The following is a 26,638-nucleotide window of genomic DNA, read 5'->3' on the forward strand; positions in this document are numbered from 1 at the left end:
GACAATTTTTTAAAAGCAGAAAATATACCATGTATCTTGCCCTCACATAGATTTCTCCGCCTAGTGTAGCAGACCCGTGGGAAACAAAGTTTTTTTTTGCGTTTGGGCGGGGTGTAGGCTGGAGCAATGAGTGTTGTTAACCCGAAGGGTTACCAAAGATTGCCCTGACGGGTGGAATATTTTCAGTGTTTAGATCCTGGTTGTGGTAATTATATAAGTGGAATATTTCTTTTTTCATTATTCAAAATTTTTTGAGGACGGCCTTTATTTTCGGGATAAATGAAAATCTCCCTGCCTCTGTGAAACATATTTTTGAAATCAAAACCACTTTCACATCAGTTCTGCCAACCATAACTAGCATTCACACGCAGTTCCACCAATCAACACTAACAATCACAGCAGTTCTACCAATTTTGCAGTTCTACCAATCATCACTAACATTTACAGCAGTTCCACCAATCAACACTAACAATCACAGCAGTTCCACCAATCATCACTAACATTTACAGCAGTTCTACCAATCATCACTAACATTTGCAACAGTTCTACCAATTATCACTAACAATCACAGCAGTTCCACCAATCATCACTAACATTTACAGCAGTTCTACCAATCATCACTAACATTTGCAACAGTTCTACCAATCATCACTAACAATCACAGCAGTTCCACCAATCATCACTAACATTTACAGCAGTTCTACCAATCATCACTAACATTTGCAACAGTTCTACCAATCATCACTAACAATCACAGCAGTTCCACCAATCATCACTAACATTTACAGCAGTTCTACCAATCATCACTAACATTTGCAACAGTTCTACCAATCATCACTAACAATCACAGCAGTTCTACCAATCATCACTAACAATCACAGCAGTTCCACCAATCATCACTAACAATCACAGCAGTTCTACCAATCATCACTAACAATCACAGCAGTTCCACCAATCATCACTAACATTTACAGCAGTTCCACCAATCATCACTAACATTTACAGCAGTTCTACCAATCATCACTAACATTTACAGCAGTTCCACCAATCATCACTAACATTTGCAACAGTTCTACAAATCATCACTAACATTTACAGCAGTTCTACCAATCATCACTAACAATCACAGTAGTTCTACCAACAATCATTAACATTCACAGCAGCGACCTCTAAATTGAGGTTAAGGACCTAATGATGTCACAGCAGCTGCAAAACTGTATACCATAACAGCTACGTTTTTGTTAGTTATGTTTCATTTAAAAACCACCGATAAGATAATGGGTTCGAATACCTTCATGTTTTGTAAAAGTCTGTGAAACAAATTACAAGGGGTAAAATATACTAAAGTTAAAATCATTCCAGGGATAACTAGATAGGTTTCGAAAAAAGACATTTGGATAAGGTCCACATTCTGCGTTTGTTTTTATCCATATAACAATATGATCCTTTAGGTTTATTGAATGTTCATACAAATTCATCGAATTACATTTTCCCAATTAAAAATGTGTCTAAAAATTCTAATTTAAAATTGCATAAATAAATAAATAAATTAATAAATAAATATTCACATAAATCTTGTTTTCTTTTTACTTCTTTTATTCTGATTTTTTTAAGGGAAAATTGACATCTAGAATTAATGACCATCGGTCACGTACGTTTTTGATTCTTCAGACCAACCTCATCTTTCATTCCGCGTGACTAAAAAATCAGATTTGACATCACTACTAACATCGACGACACAACAAAAAGACATAAGGCGAAAATAAGACGTGTTATAGGATTAGAATCATCCATCATTTTCATAAATATATTTCCCCCTTTAAAAAGTTCTATAGATCAATCCTTAAAAATAAAACTCAAAACTCTAAATAATGGTCAAACTCACCATAAAAAACTAATCCTAGTTTTGTTTTCGTTGTAAGCCCTGTTCATACTCACCTGAGAGGTTTGGCTTCTTTTCTTTGACACACTTTTTGTTCGTAGTCTAGGCACTCTGGTTAAAAACTCACTGCCAACATTTTCAAGAGTATCTGGAGAGTTGAGCGACTTTGTGTCGTCATGGAATGAAAACCAGCCCGGCCTATTAAAAACATTATGGTGTAGAAAAGATTCCAACGTAGATTGGTAAGTAATGAGAACCACGCTTGTTGTGTCCAATCTACTTCATATAAGATGTAACAACTTTAATTGGATGATCGCTGGAGATTTAAGGAGAACTTTAAACAAGGTGGCCACAGATTTAATACTTTAAAATTTTAGGAGAATTTCGAAGGTTTCGGGGTCAGATTTTAAAAAGAAACCCTACAAAGGTGTTAGAACTATTCCATTGTTTTGAAGATTTTGGCAAAATTTTAGGCCGCCCATTTCAAATTGCAGTAACTATGTAAATATAACCCATTAGTAATGTTGCAAGATGAACTTACGCACATTTTTTGTCCCATGAAACAAAATAACAGTTTTAGTTTATTTGGGAGATTTTAACAGGGTGTGGTCGTCCTGTCAAACGAGGTGCCAGGCGCTCATTACATTTACTTTAAAGCCTAGTTCCCACTTGTGAAACATAAATTATTTAAGAAGAGTGTTGAGCGTCGAGCTTTGTAGCATTGTGTAGATAAGCACATCAACATTGATATAACAGGATTTCGTTAACATTATATGAGAGATATTATTACCTGATATACGTGCAAGCTTTTATACCACCGGCAACCGAGAAAGCAAGAAGAAGTACAATAAGAAGGGTGTGATACAGACAGATTCGAATATAATACAAAAGAAGAAAATATGTTGGCGCTGTAAACCAAACCTAAAAAAGAAAGGCGGCATAGTTAAGTATATAGCATATAATATCCAGACACACGTATGTGAAATGTAATTTCATTGTAAAAAAGAAATTTAAAGTGAATTCTAGCTTGACTAATGTTACGGTTTAAAAAATTGTGTCCCCATAATCTTTTTTGTGAAACTTCTAAAATTAAAATCTAAGTAGTTTCTTTTTTCCCATTGGAGATAGATATTATTACGACGTTAAATTTAAAAAAGGTATATTTAAAAATGTCGTATTAATATAGAAACTAAGCAATTGTAAGGTTATTCCCCTTTTTTTCTACTTATTTTTATGTTGTTTTGGCCATCTGAATTCACACACATATACAAGTGTAACAAATTGTTTCACTTAATCAAATATTAGAGTTCACCACAAAACTTTTAAGAGAACACGTACAACAACCCCTAAAAAAATTATAAACAATATTTAAGTTGCGATTTGAAGCTGCATGAAACAAGTCTGTGACAAATAAGTCGTTTAAAACGAACTACCTGGTCGAGGCAAAATTATTAATCGGGAAAAATTGTTGGTTGTTGCCTTTAAGATTAGTTGCGTTTCCCCATGTTTCCCCACTAACTCACCATCCATTCTGCGTAGCGATAGAAGGTTTCTGCTGCTTGGAACAATTTCTTTCTTTGAAGTTTTAATAATATTATGCTGACCATAAACGAAACGAAGATAAATCCATACACGCCAACTAAGAACATATCTGCCAACGTTGCGTCCTAAATGCAAAGATAACATCGTTACCAGTCTTTTTGTGAAGTCAGATTTAAGGATCTTTGATGAGAATTTTTAACCTTTTTTACGAGAGAAATGTCCTTATGCTTTTCATAAGGACATTTGAGGACATTTTCCTTTTTTTTTTCAGGAGATTTTAAAGGTGATGCTACGAGTTAAGAACGAACTATACCCGGATGTACGCGTGTAGTTTTTTTATGCCATCTGAAAATAAAAGCATGATACAGGTTGCAAAAGTAAAATTAAGGGGTTTTGAGGAGAAATTACTTAAAAATCTACTTTTACTTGAACAGAATTGAGGAGTTTTGACAAGGAGTAGCAACCTTTAGACATTGAAATGTTGACCTGAAAATTGTCAACAAAAAATCGAGAAATAAGGGTTCTGACTACAATCGCGATGCGATGGTATTACTGACCTGTGTATCAGGAGCTTGCTCACTCATTGTTGAATGAAACATGACACAAGATACCAACAAGTTACTAGAGAGAGAAGTAAATTTGAAAGTTGAAATTTCATGTTTTTGCGAACTAATGCAGGATAACTGCTTCTCGCATACCACACATCTGCAGTATAAAAACCACTTAATTGAAAGGCCCGACTAAAAGAAAGCATAAAACACTGTATTCGAGTATCATCTAGTTTCCCCTCGTTCTACGCATTTGTTTTAGGTTGTGGAAAGAGAAGAAGCCAAGATTCTACACATTTGTTTTAGGTTGTGAGAAGCAAGAGAAGAAGCCAAGACAGAGTTAACTGGGCATAACAACTTGTATGGTAATTACTTTACAATAAAATGTGAACTGCACAGCGACTAACATTAATTATTTATGGTTGAATGATTTTTATATATTCATTTCGTTTAATTATTTTTTTAAAAATATAAAGGGAAAACTGAAAAAGATTGGATTCTATCATGTACTTACTTTCTATTTATTTTATTTATTTTTATTGCATAAAAGAAATTGAACAAATAACATTTTTTTTTTTCGCAAATATTTCGGATTTTTTATCAACAAAATCACGCGTAGCCCAATATTCTTTAACTTGTTCTATATCTTGGGTGGGACTGACATACAGGTAAGTTCCTATGCAAGAAAGCATACCCTCTGGACTCACCCGTCTATCCAAACTCTCATGGTGGCATCACTAGGAGGAATGGCAAATGCAAAACAAATCTAAAGAGAAAACGAACGCTTACAAGAATCTTCCACACCAATCTTTTTATTAGTCTATTTCCGCAGATTGTAAATTCGCAACCTTTCACCTTTGCTTTTAGCTTTTTTTTCTTTGAGATAATTTTAAGTACATCCAGAAAAGTTGATTTTCAATAAAATACAAAACAGCTTACAAGTAAGAGCTTCAAAATGTTCTGTGTATACTTACAACGACAACAATGAAAAGAGGTGGAAGAAAGATCTTGAAAAAAGCTGCTCTTTTCGGTCGCGCCATATGAAACCTGAATGCATATCGTGATACACCTTCATCCAGGAAGGGGTTATATCTAGACAATAAAAATATCAAGGGAATCAAGCTGGCAGACTTCTAAAACAGGGAACTTTACTGCTAGTAGAATAAACTATTTTCAAGCTCTTAGAAACGGTAGAAATGCTCGAGTACCAGTTTAAATGCCTCAGTCGTAAAGTTTTAGCCCGTGTCATTATGCACTGGGATTCTACCTTGTTTCATGTTGGACAACCCCCTCTAAACCTACAATACATGTGATCGCACGGTTACTGGATAAAATAATAGAAAATATTTTGTGTTTTAAGTCTTATGTACAATACGAGAGTAAGTAAATGTCGCAATTTTTATACTTAGTAGATGAGCGCCGCCATTATGATAGCCACAAATTAATCATCAAGGTTTGTTTTTTAAGAACATTTAAGAAGGTATAGTGTCCAGAAACACTTCGTTTTCACATTAAATTAGATAAGCAAATTATAAAAAGAAGTGAAATTTCAAGGAACTTCCAAACAGTAATGTATTTGGTGGATATTAGCCTATCAAAACGATCTAAAGCAAGTGGCAAATACGCAACCACTTAGCACAATGTAAAAGTTTTTTTACAACGTAAAAAACACCGTGCATGAGGTTTCTTTGCGAGTTCTTCTCAGAACAAATTCGAAAGTGTATGAACGGGTTCAAGGGGTGCAAATATGTAAAAATTTTACGGGAATTTAATTTAGGGAAAATAACGAAGACATGCAGTAAACTAAAATTTGTCACCAAACATGTGTAAATTAATTCTAGTAAAAATCTTTAAGATGAATTTTATTCTTAATGGATTAGAAAAAAAATTATACAGTCGACTCTCTCATTAACGGACACCCCAAAAACTTGACACCCAAAAAAACGGACACCCCAAAAAATGGACAACCCAAAAAAACGGACACCTTCAATTAACAAACAAAAAGTGAGTGTATCGGTACGTCTCCTAATAAGAGAGTCATCTTGTGTATATTTTTTCGTGCGTAGTCAGAAACCCTCGTTTATTTCGGATGAAAATGAGCTGTTTTAAATAAAAAAAATTTATTTCACAAATTCGTGACATTTTTCAAAAAAATCTTCTTTGAAAACAACTTGAATTGCGCGGTGACTTCCTTTCCTTAAATCAGACAGCCCACAGAACATCAGCATCATAACAATTACAAGCAAACTGTACAGTTAACTCAAAACACGCACAGGAAAGCTTTCAGTAAAGAATAAAACTAATAAATATGATGAAAAAACAAAATGAGCACTTGAATGAATATACCATATTGTCCATAACATATTATAAAGCATGTACAGCCAAAACAAAGCCTATAAATAATTCAGCAGACAGCAGGGCTGAGTGAAGTAAATAAATCACTCCGTTCCAACACAAAAGTCGCATAATATTTCTTCGTGCAGCTGTTTATCTTTTAAGATATATAACTTTTTAAAGTTATAATAAAACAAGTTAGAAATTATTTTTAAAGTAAGACAATAAATAGAATGGAGAACAAATAGTGCATTGAAAAAAAAAAGAAGGAGAAAAAAGAAGAAGAAGACGCGCGACGAAAACAACAACACTAAAAAAGATAATATCAACCAGCAGAAGAAAACGAATCACAGATTGAGAAATTATGATAGACATGAATTGTTAAGACAAACAGCAGAACTGTAAAAAGCTTCCATTCATCAACATGGGCTGCACCACAAGTAGCACGAAAAATACGAATAACGTCGCCTGGAATAATCATTACTTAGTCGAAATCGCAGGTGCGGAAAAGGGTGATATAGAGCTCATGGTGGAGAGACGTGAAATCTATCGGTACCGAGTGGTTGATTTGAAAAAAGAGATACCAGACGAACATAAGGATTTTATGCTGCGCTTAGAAAATCCACAAGCACAAACAGAGCCAGTCTCGTAAACAAACAATTTAGAAGCAGCAAGTTTATATTGATAGTTCCGTTGATACTGCTTTTTATAGAATCCTTTGTTGATAAATAAATTAACATGACAGCCTGGTGCGAAGAATGACAAAACTTTTAAAGTTCAAGTTTAATTGAAGAGTATATTTTGAATTCTAGTTCTTGTTATTTTGTTTTGTGTACATAAAATTTATATAAAGCAAGCAGCAGGCTGCTATTTTTTTACAACAAGCATGGACAATGTCCTGTTACAACTGTTGTTCTTTGTAAAGTAAAATTAAAAAGGGAATAGATATTATATTTAATAATAAAAAAAGGGTTTATTTATTTTGTTTGACTAATTTTATAAGCCTTTCCTTTTCAATAAATTGCAGAATTAAAGAAAACATAAATTCCGTATTATTTTGTTCTGCAAACTTTTTCTCTGCATCAATCCCACCCCTTAAGATAGTAACCATTGTCTTGTGTGCAGCACGTGTTAGAAAAACAACAACAGAACAGTAGCTGCAGAGCAATCGCCCGGCTAAAAAAGACGTCGCGGGTTAGGTCCAACTCGATGCATCATCATTGCAAAATTTGGGAAACAAAGTACAGGTTTACCTTAGTTCTATCTCACACATGAACTGTTTCTATAACTTTTTGCTAACATCTTTAAAACAAGTTTAAACGTAAAACTTTTTACAAAAACCTCTTATACATTTTCGAAATGAATAATCACTTTTTTATAAGAATCGAACTATTTTTGTTTCGGCCTCGTGATTCGTAGAAAATCAACATTTTTATGTCTTAGAAGTGATTTTTAAATAATTGTTAACAAAAAGGGAACTAATTTTTTAATTAAAATTTGTGAAAAATGCTATGAATTTTAAAGCACGTTTGAATAAAGACGAAATTATTCAATAACTGAAACTATACGTAAAACACATTTTCAAATTATTATTATTTTTTTTAAAAAAAGGTGTTTGATAAGCACTTTTTTAGAACATTCATAAAACTTTGTAAATTAAAACTTGACTTCTATATAAACAAAAGTAGCTAACAATTCTAAGTAAACAAAATTTTTTTCCGGAGTATTTTAAATTGTCCCTGAGCCCTCTCTCTTAAAACATTCAATTTTGCGCTAAGCTTCAATATTCATGACACATTTTCCATTTCGAACCTTAATATATTGATATTAATGTCAGGTAAAATTAAAAGTAACTCCTCTCAATGATTGTAAAAAACTAAAAAAGTCCACCCCCTTAGAACTCTTCAACAAATTACACATTCAAAATAACACGTTTATTTTGAATTTATCCAATTTCGAGCCTCACTATTCTTACAAACTACACCCACTAAAAATTTTCCCATGAGAAGTTTTTTACATTTCATATTTCCTCATCCTAGGTCTTTATTAAATTTCAGAGGTTTGGTGACTGAATAAAGTGATAACTATCATTTCGAGCCTACAATGGAGAGTTTATTGGAAGGCTGGCGAATCTAAATGAAGGAGGGTTAAAATAATAGCCAATCACTTTTTTTGTTTTCTGTTATGCAAAGCTGTCTCGTTTGAACATTAAAAAGCTAAAAATATATCCAAACTACAGTGTTACAGGTTGCTGAAATCAGCAAAAAAATTGCTCCTTGCGTCGTTTTTTTGTTCAGCCGGTAAAATCTGCTATACAGATGGAGCAGGATTTACAATAAAGAGATAACAAAACACAACTTGTGTACATCATTGTAATTCAAAGATAAACAAAACTCAAATTCCTGATCTCATCTTATTACAGACGGCTAGGTTACAGAAGAAGATGGTAGCTGTATCCAACAGTTTTTTTTTAATATCTTTTTAAATATTTACATACAGTTCGCCAAACAATTCGTAATCACTAAAACATTTTATGTGAACCCAAATAAAAGGTTAGGGTTGAGGAAAAAAACAAATCAATTTACACCAATGATACTCTTAATGTTGTTTCCCTCAAAAGATTTGAATGACTACATTTTAATACACACCATAATGTATCAGGTGGATGCTTATTCCATGAAGTCTTTCAACAACACATCCTGATTTTAAGCCGAAACCGGGTGGGCTTAAAACATAGTTGAGATTTTACATTATAATAAGAGTGGGCCTATTGTACTGTGCCTATTTGGGTGCACCTATATCTGAGTGGGCGTTGAGATGGGATTTTACAGTATTCAGTGGTAGCTAAAACAAAATTGTAAAATAAAAGTTTTCGCTCTTATATATCAATATTAACTCCTGATTTTCATCTGATTTCTATTTTTTTGATATTTTTAATTTAAAATTCCTGACATTTTTCTCATTTTTTATACTCACTGCAACGTTGACATTTTTATAATTATTCTAATGTTAGAAAATGTGACTAGCTGTTTACTATGCAACTGCAAAGGAAGCAGTATGGGAAGAGAATTCAACTGGAAAAAATTGGACCAAAAACTGCCTTAATATTTCAGTGAAAATTTTTAGCCTCCAAATTAAAAAGTCTGCAGAGTAGTTTTTTGTAAATTTAAACTTTAATAATAATCAGGCTCCTAAGCGTTCGAGGTCACTTCTTGTTTACAATCTACAAATGGATAGAATAGATAGACATGGACATTGGTATATTAAATCTCCTTACATGAGATTGGTTGTCCCGTACCTGTGGCAGCGCTTGCTATCACTTACTACAATCCTCCTAATGATTACAAAAAGAATTCCCAGCCACTGGGCCACATGCCAAACTCTTGTAGCTATTGTGTTCAAAGAGACTATTGATAAAACCAACCTTTCGTATACTATTTGTGACCATGAGTATGAATCAAACACCCAACCAGTATAATTCAATGTGGGTGAAATACCACTTTTATATTTAAATGGTCGATTATCATCTACATCACCCTAAAAAATACATTGCAATAAAACTTTAGCCATGCTGAGGAAGAAAAAAATCAATGCAAAATTTATCCGATTCAGAAATTGTCAATGACAAAAATTCCTGATTTTTTCCTCATCAGTTTCGAATTGCCCGATTTCCCCTTAGGTTGCAACAAAGCTTAAAATTCCTTGTTTTCCCCTCATTCATTAAAAACTTTAACAGTGGACATGGTGTGGGCAAATTATAGTTAACTCCCATGACTCACCTCTAGTAGTCTCCATCGCAGTTCTTTTGCTGTCATCTCCATGTCCTGAATCTCAATCTTTAATGTTTGGTTGTCGAAACTAAAAAGAAAATACACAACTATTCAATGCTTTAAAAAACAGTTACAGACATTTAACTGAAAGTCTAACTATATAACTTAAGCTAGACCTGTGCTGAAAATAAGTCTGTGATGTGGTGCATTTTGACCATACATGGTAGTTATAAAATGATGAATGCTTACCCTCGGTTTGCCACAGGATACTGAGGCAAGTTTGGATAAAATAAGCAAACACATGCCCCAGGTTCCGAGCCATAAAGAACTGCTTTTATAGTATAAATTTACTAATCTTTAATGAAGTAAACCTCACTGATGAGAAAAATTATTCAAAAATGCAAAACAAGTCAGACAAAGTATTGTAAGCGAAGACCAAAACAAAAGCGACTGTACAGGTGAAGTCTTAATAACTCTGCACCAATGTAAAGATAACACATCACGCTCAAGTCAACAACACCTTACTAATTCAATTTTTTGTCATTGAAATTTGCCTTTCTGTTTTGCTAACACGTTAGCATTCATGTCACGTCATTGTTGAGTGCCAACTTGAAAAAAACAGTAGTAATTGCATCTCATTTTTATATTTAAGATGTAATTGTAGATTCTTGGTTGGAAAATGATTTACCATGATGCTGAAAACTCCATCAACATTAGTTCTCAACTATATATTTTAATTGTACTGTGAAGTTAGTTTCTAAAACTAACCACACCACAACCTCTTCTCTTCATGAAGATTAATGTAGTTGACCAGCAACAAAAGTAAAAAAATTAGCCTTTAAACACTTGTTTCCTTCTTGTATCAATGTCTTGATAATTCAGTTGTATATATTTCATCAAATTATTAACTTCCGTATCTTTTAATAACAAACAGTTTGTCCTTCTACACTTTCTGTTCTTTTGCATTCGATTTGTATGAAAAGTATTGGGAGGCTAACAACTAACAGCTCAGCATAGGTTCTTTTGCAAAATAAATATTGGGTGGCTAGCTCATACAACCACTAATCAACTCGGCGTAGGTTCTTTTGCATTCGATTTGTATGAAAAATATTTGGTGGCCAACAACTAACTAACGCGGCATAGGTTCTTGCATTCAATTTGCGTGAAAAATATTAGGTGGTCAGACCATACAACAACTACTCAACTCAGAGTAGGTTCTCTTTCGCATTCGATTTTTTTGAAAAACATTAGGTGGCTAGCCCATACAACAACTAATTAACTCAGCGTAGCTAGTATATTGTTCATATTAAAATAGACTTACGGAAAGTTAGACAAGTCAGCTGCAAAGTTAAACTTTCCCTTCACTCTGAAATACTTGCCTTCGTGTAGTGATACCTGTAGGTGTAATAAAATTAGGGCTTAAATCAACTCAGATACATCCTTTAAAGATTGGTTTTATAAAAATGTTTCTGGGTTTTTCAGATATGTTACAGCACTAAGCTACATACTGCATGCAAAACTAATGCAGCTGATGTATCTAAAGTTAAAGTTTAAATTAAAGTTATCCTATGACCAAATATGCAAATTTTGTTGATCTTAACAGCGACTAAGCAAAGGTTCTAAAGATATTACCTCTGCTGATCCTGCAGCATTGACTAAATCAAAACAAGCCCCATTCAATCCCTCATTTTTACATTTTTGCTTTGTATAAAGTGTCTGGCCAGGCGGAACTGAAATCGAGAAAATGTAGCAATCAAATATTTATTAAACACAGTTAAAATAAAATTTTGTTATTGCATATAACAGACCAGTCAAAAATAATAATGTCTGATTATCTTTAAAACCAAACAGAAGGGACAGAATTGTTTTTAGATAATGCACTACTTACTTGTTCTCAAAGTTACAATAATAAAAATATAAAGTCTTTCTGTAGATTTGTCTTTTTAAGTAAAAAGTAAGAGCAGCCGTTTTATTGTTCATGACTAGGCTTAACATCTCAGTTCAAGCACGTTTATGTAGACTCTTGCCTTTAAATTAATAGGAACAGAAAAATATATGCATAAAAAATATTTGTTTAAGTGCTTACCTTTAAAATATAAATAAAAATCAGCATGGAAGGTTCCAGCCTTCATGTCAACAGAATGCAAATTCATCAAATATAAAGCAATGCCAACGTAAACAGTTTTTTTAGCACTTACAACTTCTGGACATTTTTCATAGTAGTACCTATAGGAAAATTCTAAAGAGTTACAAAATTGCATGTGATTTTTTAAAAGTAAGAATCAATACATTTTCTTAAAGTTTGCATACAACATAATATTATTAAATAATTTTAATTGTCATGTCAAAGAAAAAGTAAAAAGATATCACTAGCCATAAGTATAAGGTTAGTAAATGTTGGTAAGAAATTGATTGTAGGAGAAATATCAACATACAAACTTTATTAAGGATTAGAGTTTCAGGAGTTAATTATTACGTACCATTCATGCCTGCATGTATGGCCTTTTTTTGGTCCTATTAAAGTACCAGGTATACATTGAGCACAGCTCGTGCAATTTTCCCATGAGTGCATTGTATTTGACAGATGACAGTGATCACCGCATGAGTCACAAAAGCCACACTGCCCATCACTTAAACACAAAGTGCAATTTTGTCCTCTCTCAGTACAGGGCTGGGTAACAATAGCATCAGCACATAAGCCATACATGAAAGCGATGCTGAATCGAAATATTATTTTTTTCATGTTTTTATTAATATCTAAAAAAATAACAACATTGAAAAATTTAGGAAGACAACCTTAAAGTGAGATAAGATTATTAAGTGATTAAAATAACAAGAATATTAGCAACAAAAATTTGGGTGATGTTAAATTTCACTGCGAACAAAGAAATAAACACACTACTTTGCTTATCATTGAAATTTTCCCACTATTTTTGTGAATTAAAATGGTAGTTAAAATATCAATTAAAAGTGATGCATCACAAGAAATATGACTACATTGCAACACTACAGAGAGGATGTATATTAATAAAGCATTTTTGATCAATCAAGTTCTATCCATCAAATTATAAAAATACAAGTGGACTTTTCAAAATAACCAAAGAAAGTGGTTTGCTAACGGTTTCTGCCATATACCTGCTGTGCTATCTTATATAAAATACTGTTAATTTATTTTTTCAAAAAATGCATAAATTTAGAAAGGGTAAATTAACCTAGCGAAAAATTTAACTTTTTTACTTATTGAAAAACTAATTTGTGTTACTAAATTTTTTTATTCTAAGAAATAAGGTAAACAGAAAAATGTAGTATATTTAAGTTTCGTTGCTCTAATTGTCAAATCCATAAAATAAGTAAGGTGGAAATAGTTATGATGTAGCTTCCTTTTTTATTTTTTTAAAAAAATACTTTGTCGCAAATAAGGCATACATATGGAGTAGACAGAAAATGAAGTGATTTTTTTTACAATTGAAATAAACACAAAACATAGTTGTTTTGAATATACAAATATGTTATTCTTTGGCATACACATGGTATCGATACTTTACACCATTCTCTTCTTGTTGTTCCTGTGATACACCATCAACTGCGATATCTTTAAAAACACTTTTATCAAATTCTGGAAAAAAGACATCACATTGGAAATCACTTTCTATTTCCGTTAAATAAATTTTTCCACAATTGGGAGAATTAATGGTATCTTTATAAACACCATAGCCTCCAATGGTAAACACACTTTCGATTTTCTCCAACATTTCTGGTTTTGATAAAAACTTGACAGCTGCATCCAGATTAGGTAGAAGGATAACATTGTCAGGAAGATCTGATGCTGATAGTGTTGTACTTAACACAACGTTCAACCGTTTTTTCAGAGGCCGAAATTTTTCTGGAATAGAGAGGTAAGTCCTTTTACCCATTATTACTGCATTTTGTTTCTCTTGGGAAACAACTTTTGTAGTGATATTTTGAAAATATTTAAATTCTTTGGGTAAATCCCATGGAAGCTTGTTATTCTTTCCAATGCCTCTTTTTGCATCCATAGCAGCAATACAATGTAGTTTCAATGTACTTTTTGACATTCTGAGCTTTTTAAAAAAAGTAACATATTGTAAATATGCAATGCAATGCTATCACTAAATAATAACAAATATTATCAAACTTGGAAATCTCTAAAAAGTGTAACAATGTTTAAAAAATCAATGTGATTTGCAAAATGACAAAATATGACAAAATGACTTGGATAATAAGACAAATTTAAAATGAAATAAGAAATGCAACATGCTTGTCTTACCCACTTGTTTGTTTCTTTTATATTCAAATTTTATTACAAATCTAAAGTTTGATATTTTACCACTTCTATTAGCTTCAGGAAATAGCAGTAATTTTTTAAAGTAATTCTTTCCTTAAAAATAATATTTTGTACATTATATAGAATAAAAGATTGTGTCTACATTTTGCCACAATTTCTGTTCTTTTATTGAGCAGATTGTTATCAGGGTAGATTGCAATTTGGTATTTTTTTCTCCTGGCAGAGCTGACATGAAACACCTTCCGGGGAAAATGATCTGGATGTTTTTAAGATATTCCAGTTAATATTGGGGCTTCAATTCTGCTTCTTGATTTTCCAAAACTCCATAAACAAAGTTTCATATTTTTGATGTGCAAATGAAGTCTTGTGAGTCACGTAGCGTTTTTTGAATGCTGTTTGAAATTGACATTGTGTAACTATAAATGTAAAAACAAATAGTAGTATTTTATTTAGATACACCTTGTCAGTTGTCTTGAGCAGGGACATGAAAGTTGGTTGGTTCTAGAGTGTACGCTTTCTGGCCAAATAGACTATGGTCTATTTACATGGGATTGACCACAATATAATTTTGAGGTGTGGCCTTTGCCATAATTGAAACTGATTAATAAAACTAGCAGATATTTTAGGTGCTATTCTTGCATGATGCAAACATTAATATAATCACAAGAGAAGTATTTATAGATAGCAAACCTGAAAACTTCGGAAAAATATTATAATTTATTATTCTGGTCAATTTTTGGTCTTTTATTTTAAAAATTTTTCTTTTATTAACTTACAATGTTATAATTTTAATAACATATATTTTAGTTATTCTTGCTTCTCTTAGTAATCTCTATGTTTGTTGTTTTGGTTAGTTTGGATGAAAAAAATAATAGGTCTATTTTTTATAAGGAAATAAGGAATGAAATAAGGAAAAAATCTGTTCCACAATATCATGAAGGTGATTATACCAGTATGGAAAAATTATTCGATGAGCGATTTAATGAATTGATATGATATACACCAGATGTTAATCTGCAGTGGGATATATTAAGTAAAAACTCTCACGGAAGCTTGTGATAAATTTATTCCTCGCAGTAAAGTAAATAGCCAAAAGAAACACAAAGCACCTTTGGACAGAAATGCATTAGCCAAACTAAGAAAAAAGCATAAGTTGTGGAAAAAATATTTACAAACAAGGGATGGACAGGATTATTTAGAATACCATAAAATAAGCAATCAACTCAGAAATTTAACAAGAAAATGTGTTAAAGCCACAGAAAAGTCTATATCTAAAGCTGCTAAGAAAAACCCAAAACAGTTCTGGAAACATGTTAACAACAAGCGCAAATCTAAATCAGAAATACCCAGTTTAAAAAGAACTGATGGTAAATTAGCTGAGTCAAGTAAAGAAAAAGCCGACACTTTATCAGAATTCTTTGCAAGTGTATTTACATCAGAACCACCAGGGACTTGGACGCCAAAGAATAAACCAAACATTGTGAATAGTCTTAGTATTACCATAACAGAAAAAATGGTGTATGACAAGTTACGTAACCTCAATATTTCTAAGTCCCCTGGACCCGACAATATGCATCCACGTGTATTGAAAGAGCTTGCAGATGTATTAACGCCAGCAATAACTGAAATTTTTAACAATTCCTTGAGATCTGCAACTGTACCTGAGAAATGGAAGTATGCTAATATTAGTGCTATATTCAAAAAAGGAGACAAGAACTTACCAACAAACTACCGTCCTGTAAGTTTAACATCAATTTTATATAAAATCCTTGAATCATTTATTAAAGATGCACTTGTGAAATTTTTGGTAGATAATGGTTTGTTGTCTAATAAGCAATATGGGTTTATATCTGGAAAATCCACAGTACTACAGCTAATCAAAGTTTTGGATAAGTGGACTGAGATTCTTGATAGAGGGAGAGCAGTAGATGTAATTTATTGTGATTTTATGAAAGCCTTTGATAAAGTACCACACAATAGGTTGATAGCAATACTTCAGTTTTATCAAGTCGATTGTTCCATTATATCGTGGGTCAAGGACTTTCTATCAAACCGATTCCAACGCGTGGTGGATAAATGGTGAAGAGTCAGACTGGGCTGAAGTGATTAGTGGGGTTCCACAGGAATCTGTGTTAGGACCAATTTTGTTTGTGATTTACATCAATACCATAATACAGGAAGTTCAATACTCGGATATATTCTTATTTGCTGATGATAATAAATTATTTCGTGAAATATTTTCGAGTGAGGACTCTCGCAAACTACAAGAAGATCTAAATAGTATAGTGCAGTGGTCTAATAATACCCTGTTGAAATTTCATCCAGATAAATGTGTTGCAATGAGAATAACTACAAAAAATAGACTATCAAGTCCATGCAATTACGTTATGAATGGTTCCGCCCTTAGAAATACAAGTTGTGAAGAAGATCTTGGTGTATTAATAGATAACCATCTAACATTTTCAAACCACATTTCATCAAAGGTTAAAAAAGCAAATCAGATTATGGGCTTGATTCAAAGGACATTTGACTATATGAATAATGAAAACTTTGTCTTGTTGTTCACATCCCTTGTCAGACCACTATGCTAACACAGTATGGTGTACATTCTTGAAAAAGGACATGTTGATTGTGGAAAACGTACAACGTAGAGCTACGAAAATGCTCCCAGGTATGAAGGATTTAACATATGATGAAAGGCTCAGGTTACTGAAACTTCCCTCATTATTCTACAGAAGATATCGAGCAGATATGATTGAGACATTCAAGATAACTAATAATGTTTATGACGAAGCTGTTACTGAGAACTTGTTATTGCCAAAATTGTCTAACACCAGAGGACACGATAAAGCACTTTTTAAAAGAAGCTGTAACTTGGATTTGCGAAAGTTCTCATTCATGAATCGTGTAGTGACTTTATGGAATTCTTTACCTGAGGACACAGTGTCATGTAACACAGTGAATCAATTTAAAATGAAGCTAGACAAATTATGATGTCTTATAAAGACCAATTATATTATTATGATCTGGATATTACTAATTTCATATATTAGATAGGGAGGAGTGTCTTTGTGAATGGGGTGTTTGAACAATTTTTTTTTTCTTTTTTTTTTCTTGAGATTAACCTCACTAATTTTGTTATTATCATACTCTTTTCTTGTTTGTTTGTGTTTGTTTGATTGTTTTGCGATCATTATTTTTTTTTTTTTTTAAATTTTATTTATAATCAAAAGCAAAGTTAAATATTTTACCAATTACATTTTAAAAAGTATTAAAAATTTAAAATCATATTATTTCATGCCTGGTACACAGATGTATTCGAAATCGCAGTTTAAATGTATTTACTCAAATTGACTGAGAAGCCTCCTTGTTCAATTGCTTTTAGGTAGCTGCTATAAGGTTTATTCAAATCTTATCCATGTTCTTTACCGAGCTTCCATTCTTGTCCAGGGAGTTTATTATTTAATTATTTTTATTTTCTGTTGTTGTTTTTTTTGTTTTGTTTTTTTTTATCTATTTATTATGAGCTGACCCTAGAGGTTGTTGTAACCTGAAATTATTGTTGGAATACACTATATATACTATAATAATTGTGTCCTCTGGATGATGTCAAGGTTCTCAGTAAAAATAAATCCACAATTTTGGAAGTAAAAATTCTTATGGTGAGCATATTTTACAGTACATCTTAAATATAAGTTTGCATGTGCACTATAGTTATCATCTTCACATAAAACTTTCCAGGGTGTCATTGTTATTGTTAACTTATTGTTAAATACTACATGGGCTATTTTTTATGTAGAAAATAATACATGTCACGTTATCAGAACCCAGTAATATTTTCCTAGTTCATAGCAGACTAGAGATTGGAAGCCCACTTGTTGGTCCATGATAATTGAGAGCCCAGAAATTTTTTCCATGATCTTTAGACGCAAATTTTAGTATTTTCCACAGTGGTTTAATTTAATTAGAAGTGGTTATAAACGGCTTCGTTTTTGCAATCATTTTAACGCCATATTGGTGTTTCCAATTTTCACTGGACTGTAATTATTGTCCACACTGTGACCACACTGTGACCTATATACAAACCTTGTGATTGTGAAGCAAACTCCATAACGTCTAGGCCAAAAGCAAAGTTTTGAAGTTTAATAATAACGATCTAATCTGTAATTACAAGTCACAGCCATCATGACATCACAACCACAAACATTTAAATCTTTAATTATTTCATGAACTAAAAAAACTTAAAAAAAGACCAAAAGACTTAAATAAGGAACTTTTTATTCTCTAGCTAAGGTTGTAATTCTAATGTTAGTTGTAGAAAAAGCAAAAGCTTTGAAAAATTATAAATAGAGTTTTCTTATGGACGAACAAATGCAATAGCCCTCACCCTTTTTTAGCCTATTTCTTTCTACAGAAACATTGTTGAGGCTTTAAACTATTATTGTTCTGCCATTATGTTTTTTGCCCGGATTATGTCGTGGTGACCGGTTTATGAACGCTGATATAATAGCTGCATGTAGGCGCTGTGATTGGCATTTTTACGACGTAATTTTTCTTTGCAAGATAAAATACCATTGAAAACTAGGCATGGCGAAAAAAAAAGTCTTAACATAATTTTTCTCTGCGAGATAAAAGACCAATGAAAACTAACAAGGCATACCAAAAATAGTCTTGGCGTAATTCTTAGTATAAACTCTTCTTGTGAGTACATTTCAACAACATATACTTTGAAGTAACTAAATTTAACGGAACTAAATTTAACGGAACTAGATTTTGCGGATGGGTGGTCTTATTTTTATTTTTCCCGAGAATTGAACTCTGAGGATGACATAAATTATTAAACTTGCGGATCCCCAAACTTAGTTTCTACGAAATTTTGTTTCATTTGAGAACAACAACTTTCCCCAAGGCTATTTGCTTATCACAAATGAAATAAAAGCCGATCGGCCCCCATTATGTTTGTTTTATAAGTGAGAAACTGTACAGTTAACAATGGATTTGTGTTGATTTCGTGTTATGATACTATACATTCGTTTCGTGTTCAATATGTATGTTACAAGCATGTTTTATTGTTCTTTTATGGTGTATTGCGTAATTAACTTGTGTTTTATGTTCGTGTCTCAAGTGTGCTATTTTTATTTATAGAATTTACATATGCAGTTTTTTCGCGTTTCCTGATTCATTCCCCCTTAAAAAGACAAAATAACAAGTTTAAGTCAAATTTCAAATACAAAAGTTACAAAGTTTCGTTTTATCAAATTTCAAATAATTTGATTCTGTTAAAGAAGTTCAAGAAAGTTAAACAAACCCGAAAGAACAGTTGGTATACATTTATTTAGTTATTATTCATTTCAAATTTAAGTGTTGTGTTTTTTTCGTATTTCATATTTTCTGTGTATTTATTTTCGTTTGAACCTTCTTTGACGCAAAAAGTTACAAACAATTCTATCAGGGTTTTTTGTCATTCCGCGAAAACTTAACAGAAATAATATAAAAGTGTTGTACACTAGCAGGCCTGCCCCGATTATGTTTGTTTTATAACTGCCAAATAATATTTTTTAACTGTCGTACATAAGCAGCGTCCTGATTAGTATTTCTGTCCTGTTTATAAACAGGGCAAGCCACCGTACATAATCTGGGCAGCGTTCATAATCAAGGCAGGAACATTATTGAGAGTGTAGATGATTAACTTCTGATTGACATAGCTAAATTTATCTAAAATTGTAATCATACCTTTGTGCAAAGAGACAGACTGAAAAGAACCTCACTTTACCTAGCGTCCGCATCTTTTTGCCAGCCATGAATTTGTTAAAGCCAAAAGGGCTTACTGCGAAAAATGTAAACATTGAAAAAGGTCTATTACTTACCCGCCAGTTTCTTGACAGCCTGGTATTGTCCAGTTAGCAGAAACAAAGCACTGCACAGACCCCAAACTTTGTATAATACATTTTACCTTCTGTGCTTAACCTTATGCAATATTTTGGAATGGAATATGGCATATAGCTAATTTCTTGGAAAGTTTATGATGGCAAATGAAAGGTTCGCCGCTTTTGTTTTGCACACGGCAGGTTAAAACGTCAATATTGACCTCACGTAAAAACTTCACGAAAAGTATTTTTAAAACATAAAATTTTTGAAAAGAAGACCGTAAAATATAATATTATATATTTACTTATTTATGTATAATATAAAATAAATAATTTTTAATGTAATACATTATTTAATATTTTAAAAAATTATTATTTCTAATATCTTCAATAATTTATTTGACATTTATCTTACGCTCTGAACAAAATACTATAGCTATGCATAACATAATCTAGTCTGTCTTTTGCACACCTACCCTAATGAAGTTGTTGTCGTTTTGATTTCATGAGGCCTTTTTGTATCTCGTCGTTGGTAAATGACATGAGGTGCGTATATGCTTATACGTTACTAACTGGCTTATCCTTTTTACTAGTAAATCCACGCAATTTTTAAAGAAATTTAAATTGAGACCAGCCTAGTTAGTAGCTAGCTAGCTTCCTAGCTACACACGTGAATGATTCTGGGAGGAGACGGGGGACTACTGGCCGTGCCGCATTGGGAGAAAAGTACCCTTTTGTGAAATGATTTGTTAAAAAAAAAATTAGCAGAACTCTATTTTGTGGTCCTTTTTTGTGGATTTGACTAAAAAAAAACGATTGGAAGCTACTCTACTATTCTCGGATTCGGGTTAACATTATCAAATTTTAAAAAAGAAAACAAGGAACTTTTGAGAAAAGTGAGTGACATATTTGGATTTATCAGCAAAAATTATATAAAATAGGAAATTTAGAATACCAAAATATTATTAGAACAGGATTTATTGCAATTTAAAGTAAATTTTATAAGAGTTTGACCATAATATCTAACTGCGGTGAAAATTTTTCACTGGAATTAATTTGTGTGGTCATTTCTTTATACAGCATCAAAAGTTTGGCTACTAATAGATGACTTGCTGAGGCAAATTTCCGTAAATTGTTGTTTTGATTGTACTGCGCATGCGCGAATTCTCGGCAGGCAAAAAGCATTGTAGCGCAAGCGATAACTCTTCAGTCACAAAGCTTTGCACAGCATGAACGTCATTGAAATGGAATTTTCTGTATAAACTTAGTGTATAAACTTGAAATTTTGCACATTTACATAAATTTTTGTGCTGAATTTAAATATGTTTGTCATTTTTGTTAAAAATGATCAGAAAATTTCAAGAATGTTAACCTGGATCCGAGAATTTATTTGTTCTTTGAACTTATCCCCCACCCCTGGCTGATTGTCATTTATCTAGCTGCTGCTATACCCACAGTCTTGCCTCATAATGAAATAAAAGTTAGCATATTTAAATTTAATTTTGTAACAGTGATCATGAAAAAAAAATTGTTATAATAATAATAATAATAATAAATATTTAAAGTGGCTAGCCCAGAAAATCACAAAAACCTATAGTTAGTGGATTGTTTCCACTGGGGGCCATGTATTGTTTTATTTTTGCATCAAGAACAATGGACATGCGCACGCAAGTGAACAGGCAAAAAATATATACAACAGACTGCGACAATGAATAATGTAAAGTGTAAAAAAAAACTGACGCTAAAATTAGTTATGTCTGCTCTTAAACAGAGAAGATATATAATAGTTTAGAAAAAAACAATTCCAATACACTTCTCGATAATTTGGGACAACTAACACTCCATTGCGGCTTATTTTGCGATTGGAGGAGGTAAGCATCACACTTTTAGAAGAGTTTATTAAGGAGAAAAAAAACATGTTTTTTGTGATAACTTTTTTTGCCGCGTTTCGTTTTTAATGAAGAGTACACATAAGTTGTATCTTATTATACACATTTCACAGTTATCATGATATATAGTAATATACCAGGTAGTGGTTTCAAAACACGCAGAGGTTACTGAGCAGAAATTGAAGCAACAAACATGTTTGCTAGCCCATGCGGTGGCTATTTTTGTTAAAAGAAAAGGTCGTTTTCAGTTTTAATTTTAGTTATTGTCTTCTAAATTGGTTTTAAGATGATTAGTACGGTGCAACTAGTTGTACAGATAACTTGAGTTTGATAAAATATGGGTGTGTTATTTTTACTCAACTGTGAAATCAATCAATCAAAGAACGTATATTTCGATAGACACTCAAAAAAATAATGAAAAAACAAATTACATGGCCTATGGATAAATTATAGAGTATCTATCCTGGAATATCAATACTGTTAGCAAGCTATTGAGTCATATTAGTAACCAGGAACAATACAAACATTAAACAACACATTACGTCACATGACATTACAGGACAGGACAAACAGAAAGTAGCTGTTCTTAATAATAAAACGTCAATATATATGCATGTTTAAATAACTGGCTAAGTTAGAGAAAAAAAATAATAAATAAAAATAAAAAAAATAAAATAGCAAGCATAATCAATATATAATGTACCAACCACGGAGATACACTCTAACTAGTTAATCAGTGTTTTCTTCAGGGTAGATTTGAGCTTATTTTCAGTCAAGTCAAGAAGTTTTATACTTGGACATTTATCATGACAAAATTGCCATTACAGAACGGCTTGATGACGTATAGACTTCGTACGAAAACTACTAGTCCGAACAAGTTTAAAATTAGTGAGTCCACGAGAATTAGCCCTGGTATTATGGGAGTGGGAGAAGTCAACTGCCAAGAGGAGAAGGAGCCTTCTGATGATAAATACGATGAATTAAAAGAGCATTTTGAAAATGAATAAGATCGGTAAATTTCATTAATCCTAGTTGAGTAAATAAAGGATTAGCAGAAGCAAAGTAATTAGAAAAGGTAGTCAATCGGATAGCAGAGTTTAGCAAGGTAACAATCTTCTTAATAATTAAGTTTACTGATTGTCCCCAGATTACGGAACAGTAGATAAGATGAGAATGAAAAAGAGCATAGTAGATAGAGAGTGAAACATCTTTTGGAACCAAGTGTCTTAGTTTGGCTATGATTACATTAGCCCTTCTTAGTTTTGAAGCTACAGTATCAATCTGCGGCTTCCAAGTTAGGTTAGAGTCTAGAAGTATTCCTAGGTATTTAATAGAGTTGCTTTGAAATAATCTTTCACCTCCTATAGTAAGTTGGAATTCCTGATCCATGGGCTTAGAGGCGTGTATAAAAATAATGTATTTCGTTTTTGTGGCATTTAAGGCAATTTTATTGGCATTAAGCCAGTGCCAAAGGAGTTTTAAATTTGAAAAGGTGTATTATTAATGGTTCCTGAAAATTTAAAAGAAATTGATACAAAGGAAGTTAAAAAACTGGAGAAAACACGCTTTTGTCTCTAACAAACTGTCATAAAAACACGTTTTTTACCTCCTTTCCGATATTGTAAAACGATGGGAGTCGTAGGAACGCAAGTACAATTGCATTATCGTTAAGGTGTATTTATTTTCAACCCTATATTCCTAAAAATCCATAAATTAGCATAAAGATTCAATTTGGCTATGCAGTTCTTTTTTCTTTCTTGTCAGGATGCGTGCACATATATATGGAATTTCGTAAACATTTGCAACTCGTCTATCTATCATGTGGATCACTTCTCTTTTTACCAGTGCTACTTCTCTTTCTGGTCACAATACAATATTAGGATAATGGTGATAATTTGATGGTATATGCTATACATGCTATTTCAAAACCTTGAAATATATGCCTAGCCTATCATGAGAATTGTTTCCTTTGATTTTGCGATACAACAAAAATTAATACTACACAGGTTGTTTCCATCTCTTTCCTTTTTGTGCATAGCCACAGTGAGAAGGAAAAGGTGAAAACCACTTTCTTCCAACCTGCTAAAAATGTCCCAAATTTAGTTCTGTGTCTCATTGTAGACTAAGTTGAATTTTTTTTTAGAAGTCAATAATGGGGAAGAAAAAGAAACAATTTATCGACAAAAAAAGTGCCCAAAAATTCAATCTTGTTCACAGAAGTCAAAGAGATCCATTGCAGGCAGATGAAGACAGTGCACAACATGTCCTTGTTCCAGCAAATAAAAATCAGGAACTAAATGAACTTGAAGGTACATCAGCAAGTGATGTTCATTCTAGAGAAGAACATTTAAAATATGGCATATACTATGATGATGATTATGACTATTTACAACATTTAAAACCACGTGGAGGAGGGTACTTAATGTTAGCAGAAGATGTCAATGAAACTAAAACTGAAGACAAAAGTGACAGTCGAGTTTCTTTTGGTAATATTTTGCTTCCACCAGAAGTCTTACCGTCAAAACATGAAGAAGATATTGGAATGCTTAATAAAGGAGTGCTGCCGCGTGGACCGCAACCTGATTGGGACCCCGATATTGTTGCTGCGCTTGATGATGATCTTGATTTAGAAGACCCTGATAACATATTAGAAGACAACTTTATGACTTTAGCAGGTGCCAAAAATAATGAAAATACATGTGATGATATTATTATAGAGTATGAAACAGAATCTGATATATCTAATGGAAGTTATGTTGACTCAGATAATTTACTTTCTGATGAAGAATTTGATGATTCCGAAGAAGAAACAAAATCTCGTTTTACTAATTATTCAATGACATCGTCAATAATACGAAGAACAGAAGGTTTAAAACTTCTAGATGATAGATTTGAGCGAATTATGGAAGAATACGATGAAAATGAGATTGGGTGTATTGACCATGAAGATGTGACTGGCAAGTTTTCTGCTACTAATGAACTTGTTAGTCAGGTAATGGATGAGTTTATCGATAACCAAAGGTTACATGAACTATCAGAAACACAAAATCATGAGGAAAGCGATAAAGTAAATGATCATAATGAGGAAAAAGAGGATGAAAGTGATAACGATGAAAACCTTTTTGTCCAATTTGAAAAAAGTCCAAAAAGTCAATGGGATTGTGAATCAATCATAAGTACATATTCCAACTTGTATAATCATCCAAAAGTTATAACAGAAGAGAAGAAAGTGCGTTTGCATAAACATACAGGCATACCGGTGGGTGTACTGCAAGATAAAAAGAAAAATACTAACAAGGACGGTGTGGAAGAAACAGAAATTATTTCCTTAAAAAATATTAGAAATAAAAATGAAAGTGCAGAAGAAAGAAGGCAAAGGAAAAACGACGTCAAAGAACTTCGAAAAAATAGGCGGGTGGAAAAGAAAAACAACAAGCTGTTATTTAAAAACGAATATAAGAAACAGGAAAAAGCAGAGGTCAATACTTCTATACAAAAGGGGATTAAAATGTGAATCAAACTGCAAATTTTTTTCAAGAAATACAGAGATGCACGTTTGTTTAAGAAACATACTTTTTGAGTTCTGTCTGGGTTTTTCTTAACGTTAAGGATATTTTTCTTTTCAGTGTCGCTGTTTTATGCCTTTAAAATGCATTTCACCATGTTACCTGTTAATTTATCGATACTTCGAGGGTAAAAACTTTCGCGTTTTTCACGTTCTTATACCAAAGTTTATGCCTTTTGAAATTTTAAATTATTTAATGTGAAGTCATGGATATTTTTGAAAACGCGAAAGTTTTTTCATCATAAAAAGATTTAAAACATCAAAATCTCAAAGTTAAGATTTATTTCTTCCTTTAATCATCAACTACAATAACATTGGTGTTTGTTTTCTTGGGTGCTGCGAACATTTCTTGGATATCCCGATTCCTTGAAACAGATGCAGACTTTTTCTTTCTCTTGGCGCGGCTTGCGCTGCGTCAACTGAATGCGTCATAACGGCCTTAGATAGATTTTCATGTCTTCTGACTCGGAATGGAAAGATGCGGAGAATTTAATTTCCTTAGCGTAAACTTGTATATTTTATTCTTTTTCAAAAAAATTAATTTCTCGGACTTTGGCCTTACGCTAAAGTATTCCCACGCCAAGACAAATCTTATTTTAAATTTTTAAGGTTTTTCCGTGATTGATTGATTGATTGATTTAATTTATTTACCATCGGTTATTATATACAATAGTTCTTTAAAAAAATAATATTTTGCAAAAAACTAATCAAAACCGACCAAATATTTTTATATATTTACAATTTAGATGAAAACTATAATAAATAAATAATGAATAAATAATAAATAAAAGATAAACATTCCCCCTCTCCCATTTTCGTATTGATTACGCAAGTTATGGAATTAATTGCCGACACTCTGTGCATGAACAGTGAGAGCCATTCCATTTTTTAATCATTTGCTTAAATTTAACTAGATCTTCGCAATTTCACGTATG

General features: G+C 32.3%; 3 protein-coding genes across 3 annotated transcripts; 1 reads left to right on the top strand and 2 right to left on the bottom strand.

The window, feature by feature from the left end:
• Window positions 1-1,270: 1,270 nt before the first annotated feature.
• LOC130656852 (uncharacterized) lies at window positions 1,271-20,460 on the bottom strand. The gene is made up of 14 exons (XM_057459795.1): window positions 20,250-20,460; window positions 12,557-12,833; window positions 12,163-12,302; window positions 11,709-11,806; window positions 11,398-11,471; window positions 10,086-10,164; window positions 9,731-9,843; window positions 4,947-5,064; window positions 4,680-4,738; window positions 3,982-4,045; window positions 3,406-3,549; window positions 2,673-2,803; window positions 1,939-2,080; window positions 1,271-1,698 (listed from the first exon to the last, which is right to left on the bottom strand). The coding sequence occupies exons 2-14, from the start codon at window positions 12,817-12,819 to the stop codon at window positions 1,648-1,650; spliced, it is 1,476 nt and encodes a 491-aa protein (XP_057315778.1). The 5' UTR covers window positions 12,820-12,833; window positions 20,250-20,460; the 3' UTR covers window positions 1,271-1,647.
• On the bottom strand, window positions 13,586-14,152 carry LOC130657902 (dihydrofolate reductase-like). Its single transcript, XM_057460889.1, has one exon. The coding sequence runs from the start codon at window positions 14,150-14,152 to the stop codon at window positions 13,586-13,588; it is 567 nt and encodes a 188-aa protein (XP_057316872.1).
• Window positions 20,461-20,701: 241 nt separating the features above from the next.
• LOC130656854 (protein LTV1 homolog) lies at window positions 20,702-25,706 on the top strand. Its single transcript, XM_057459796.1, has 2 exons — window positions 20,702-20,795; window positions 24,282-25,706. The coding sequence occupies exon 2, from the start codon at window positions 24,291-24,293 to the stop codon at window positions 25,650-25,652; it is 1,362 nt and encodes a 453-aa protein (XP_057315779.1). The 5' UTR covers window positions 20,702-20,795; window positions 24,282-24,290; the 3' UTR covers window positions 25,653-25,706.
• The last annotated feature ends 932 nt before the right edge of the window (window positions 25,707-26,638 follow it).

This window comes from Hydractinia symbiolongicarpus, chromosome 9 (assembly GCF_029227915.1).
Source record: "Hydractinia symbiolongicarpus strain clone_291-10 chromosome 9, HSymV2.1, whole genome shotgun sequence".
In the NCBI taxonomy this organism is placed as follows: Eukaryota; Metazoa; Cnidaria; class Hydrozoa; order Anthoathecata; family Hydractiniidae; genus Hydractinia; species Hydractinia symbiolongicarpus.

Bases quoted from the DNA above. Each gene is read 5' to 3' on its own strand.
- LOC130656852 (XM_057459795.1), bottom strand. From the start codon at position 12,819: ATGAAAAAAATAATATTTCGATTCAGCATCGCTTTCATGTATGGCTTA. The intron at 5,065-9,730 runs GTTGGTTTTATC...TTTATTGTCTAG, and splicing joins TCACAAATAGTATACGAAAG to ATATAACCCCTTCCTGGATG. The intron at 3,550-3,981 runs GTCAGTAATACC...CTTTGCATTTAG, and splicing joins AGCAAGCTCCTGATACACAG to GACGCAACGTTGGCAGATAT.
- LOC130657902 (XM_057460889.1), bottom strand. From the start codon at position 14,152: ATGTCAAAAAGTACATTGAAACTACATTGTATTGCTGCTATGGATGCA.
- LOC130656854 (XM_057459796.1), top strand. From the start codon at position 24,291: ATGGGGAAGAAAAAGAAACAATTTATCGACAAAAAAAGTGCCCAAAAA.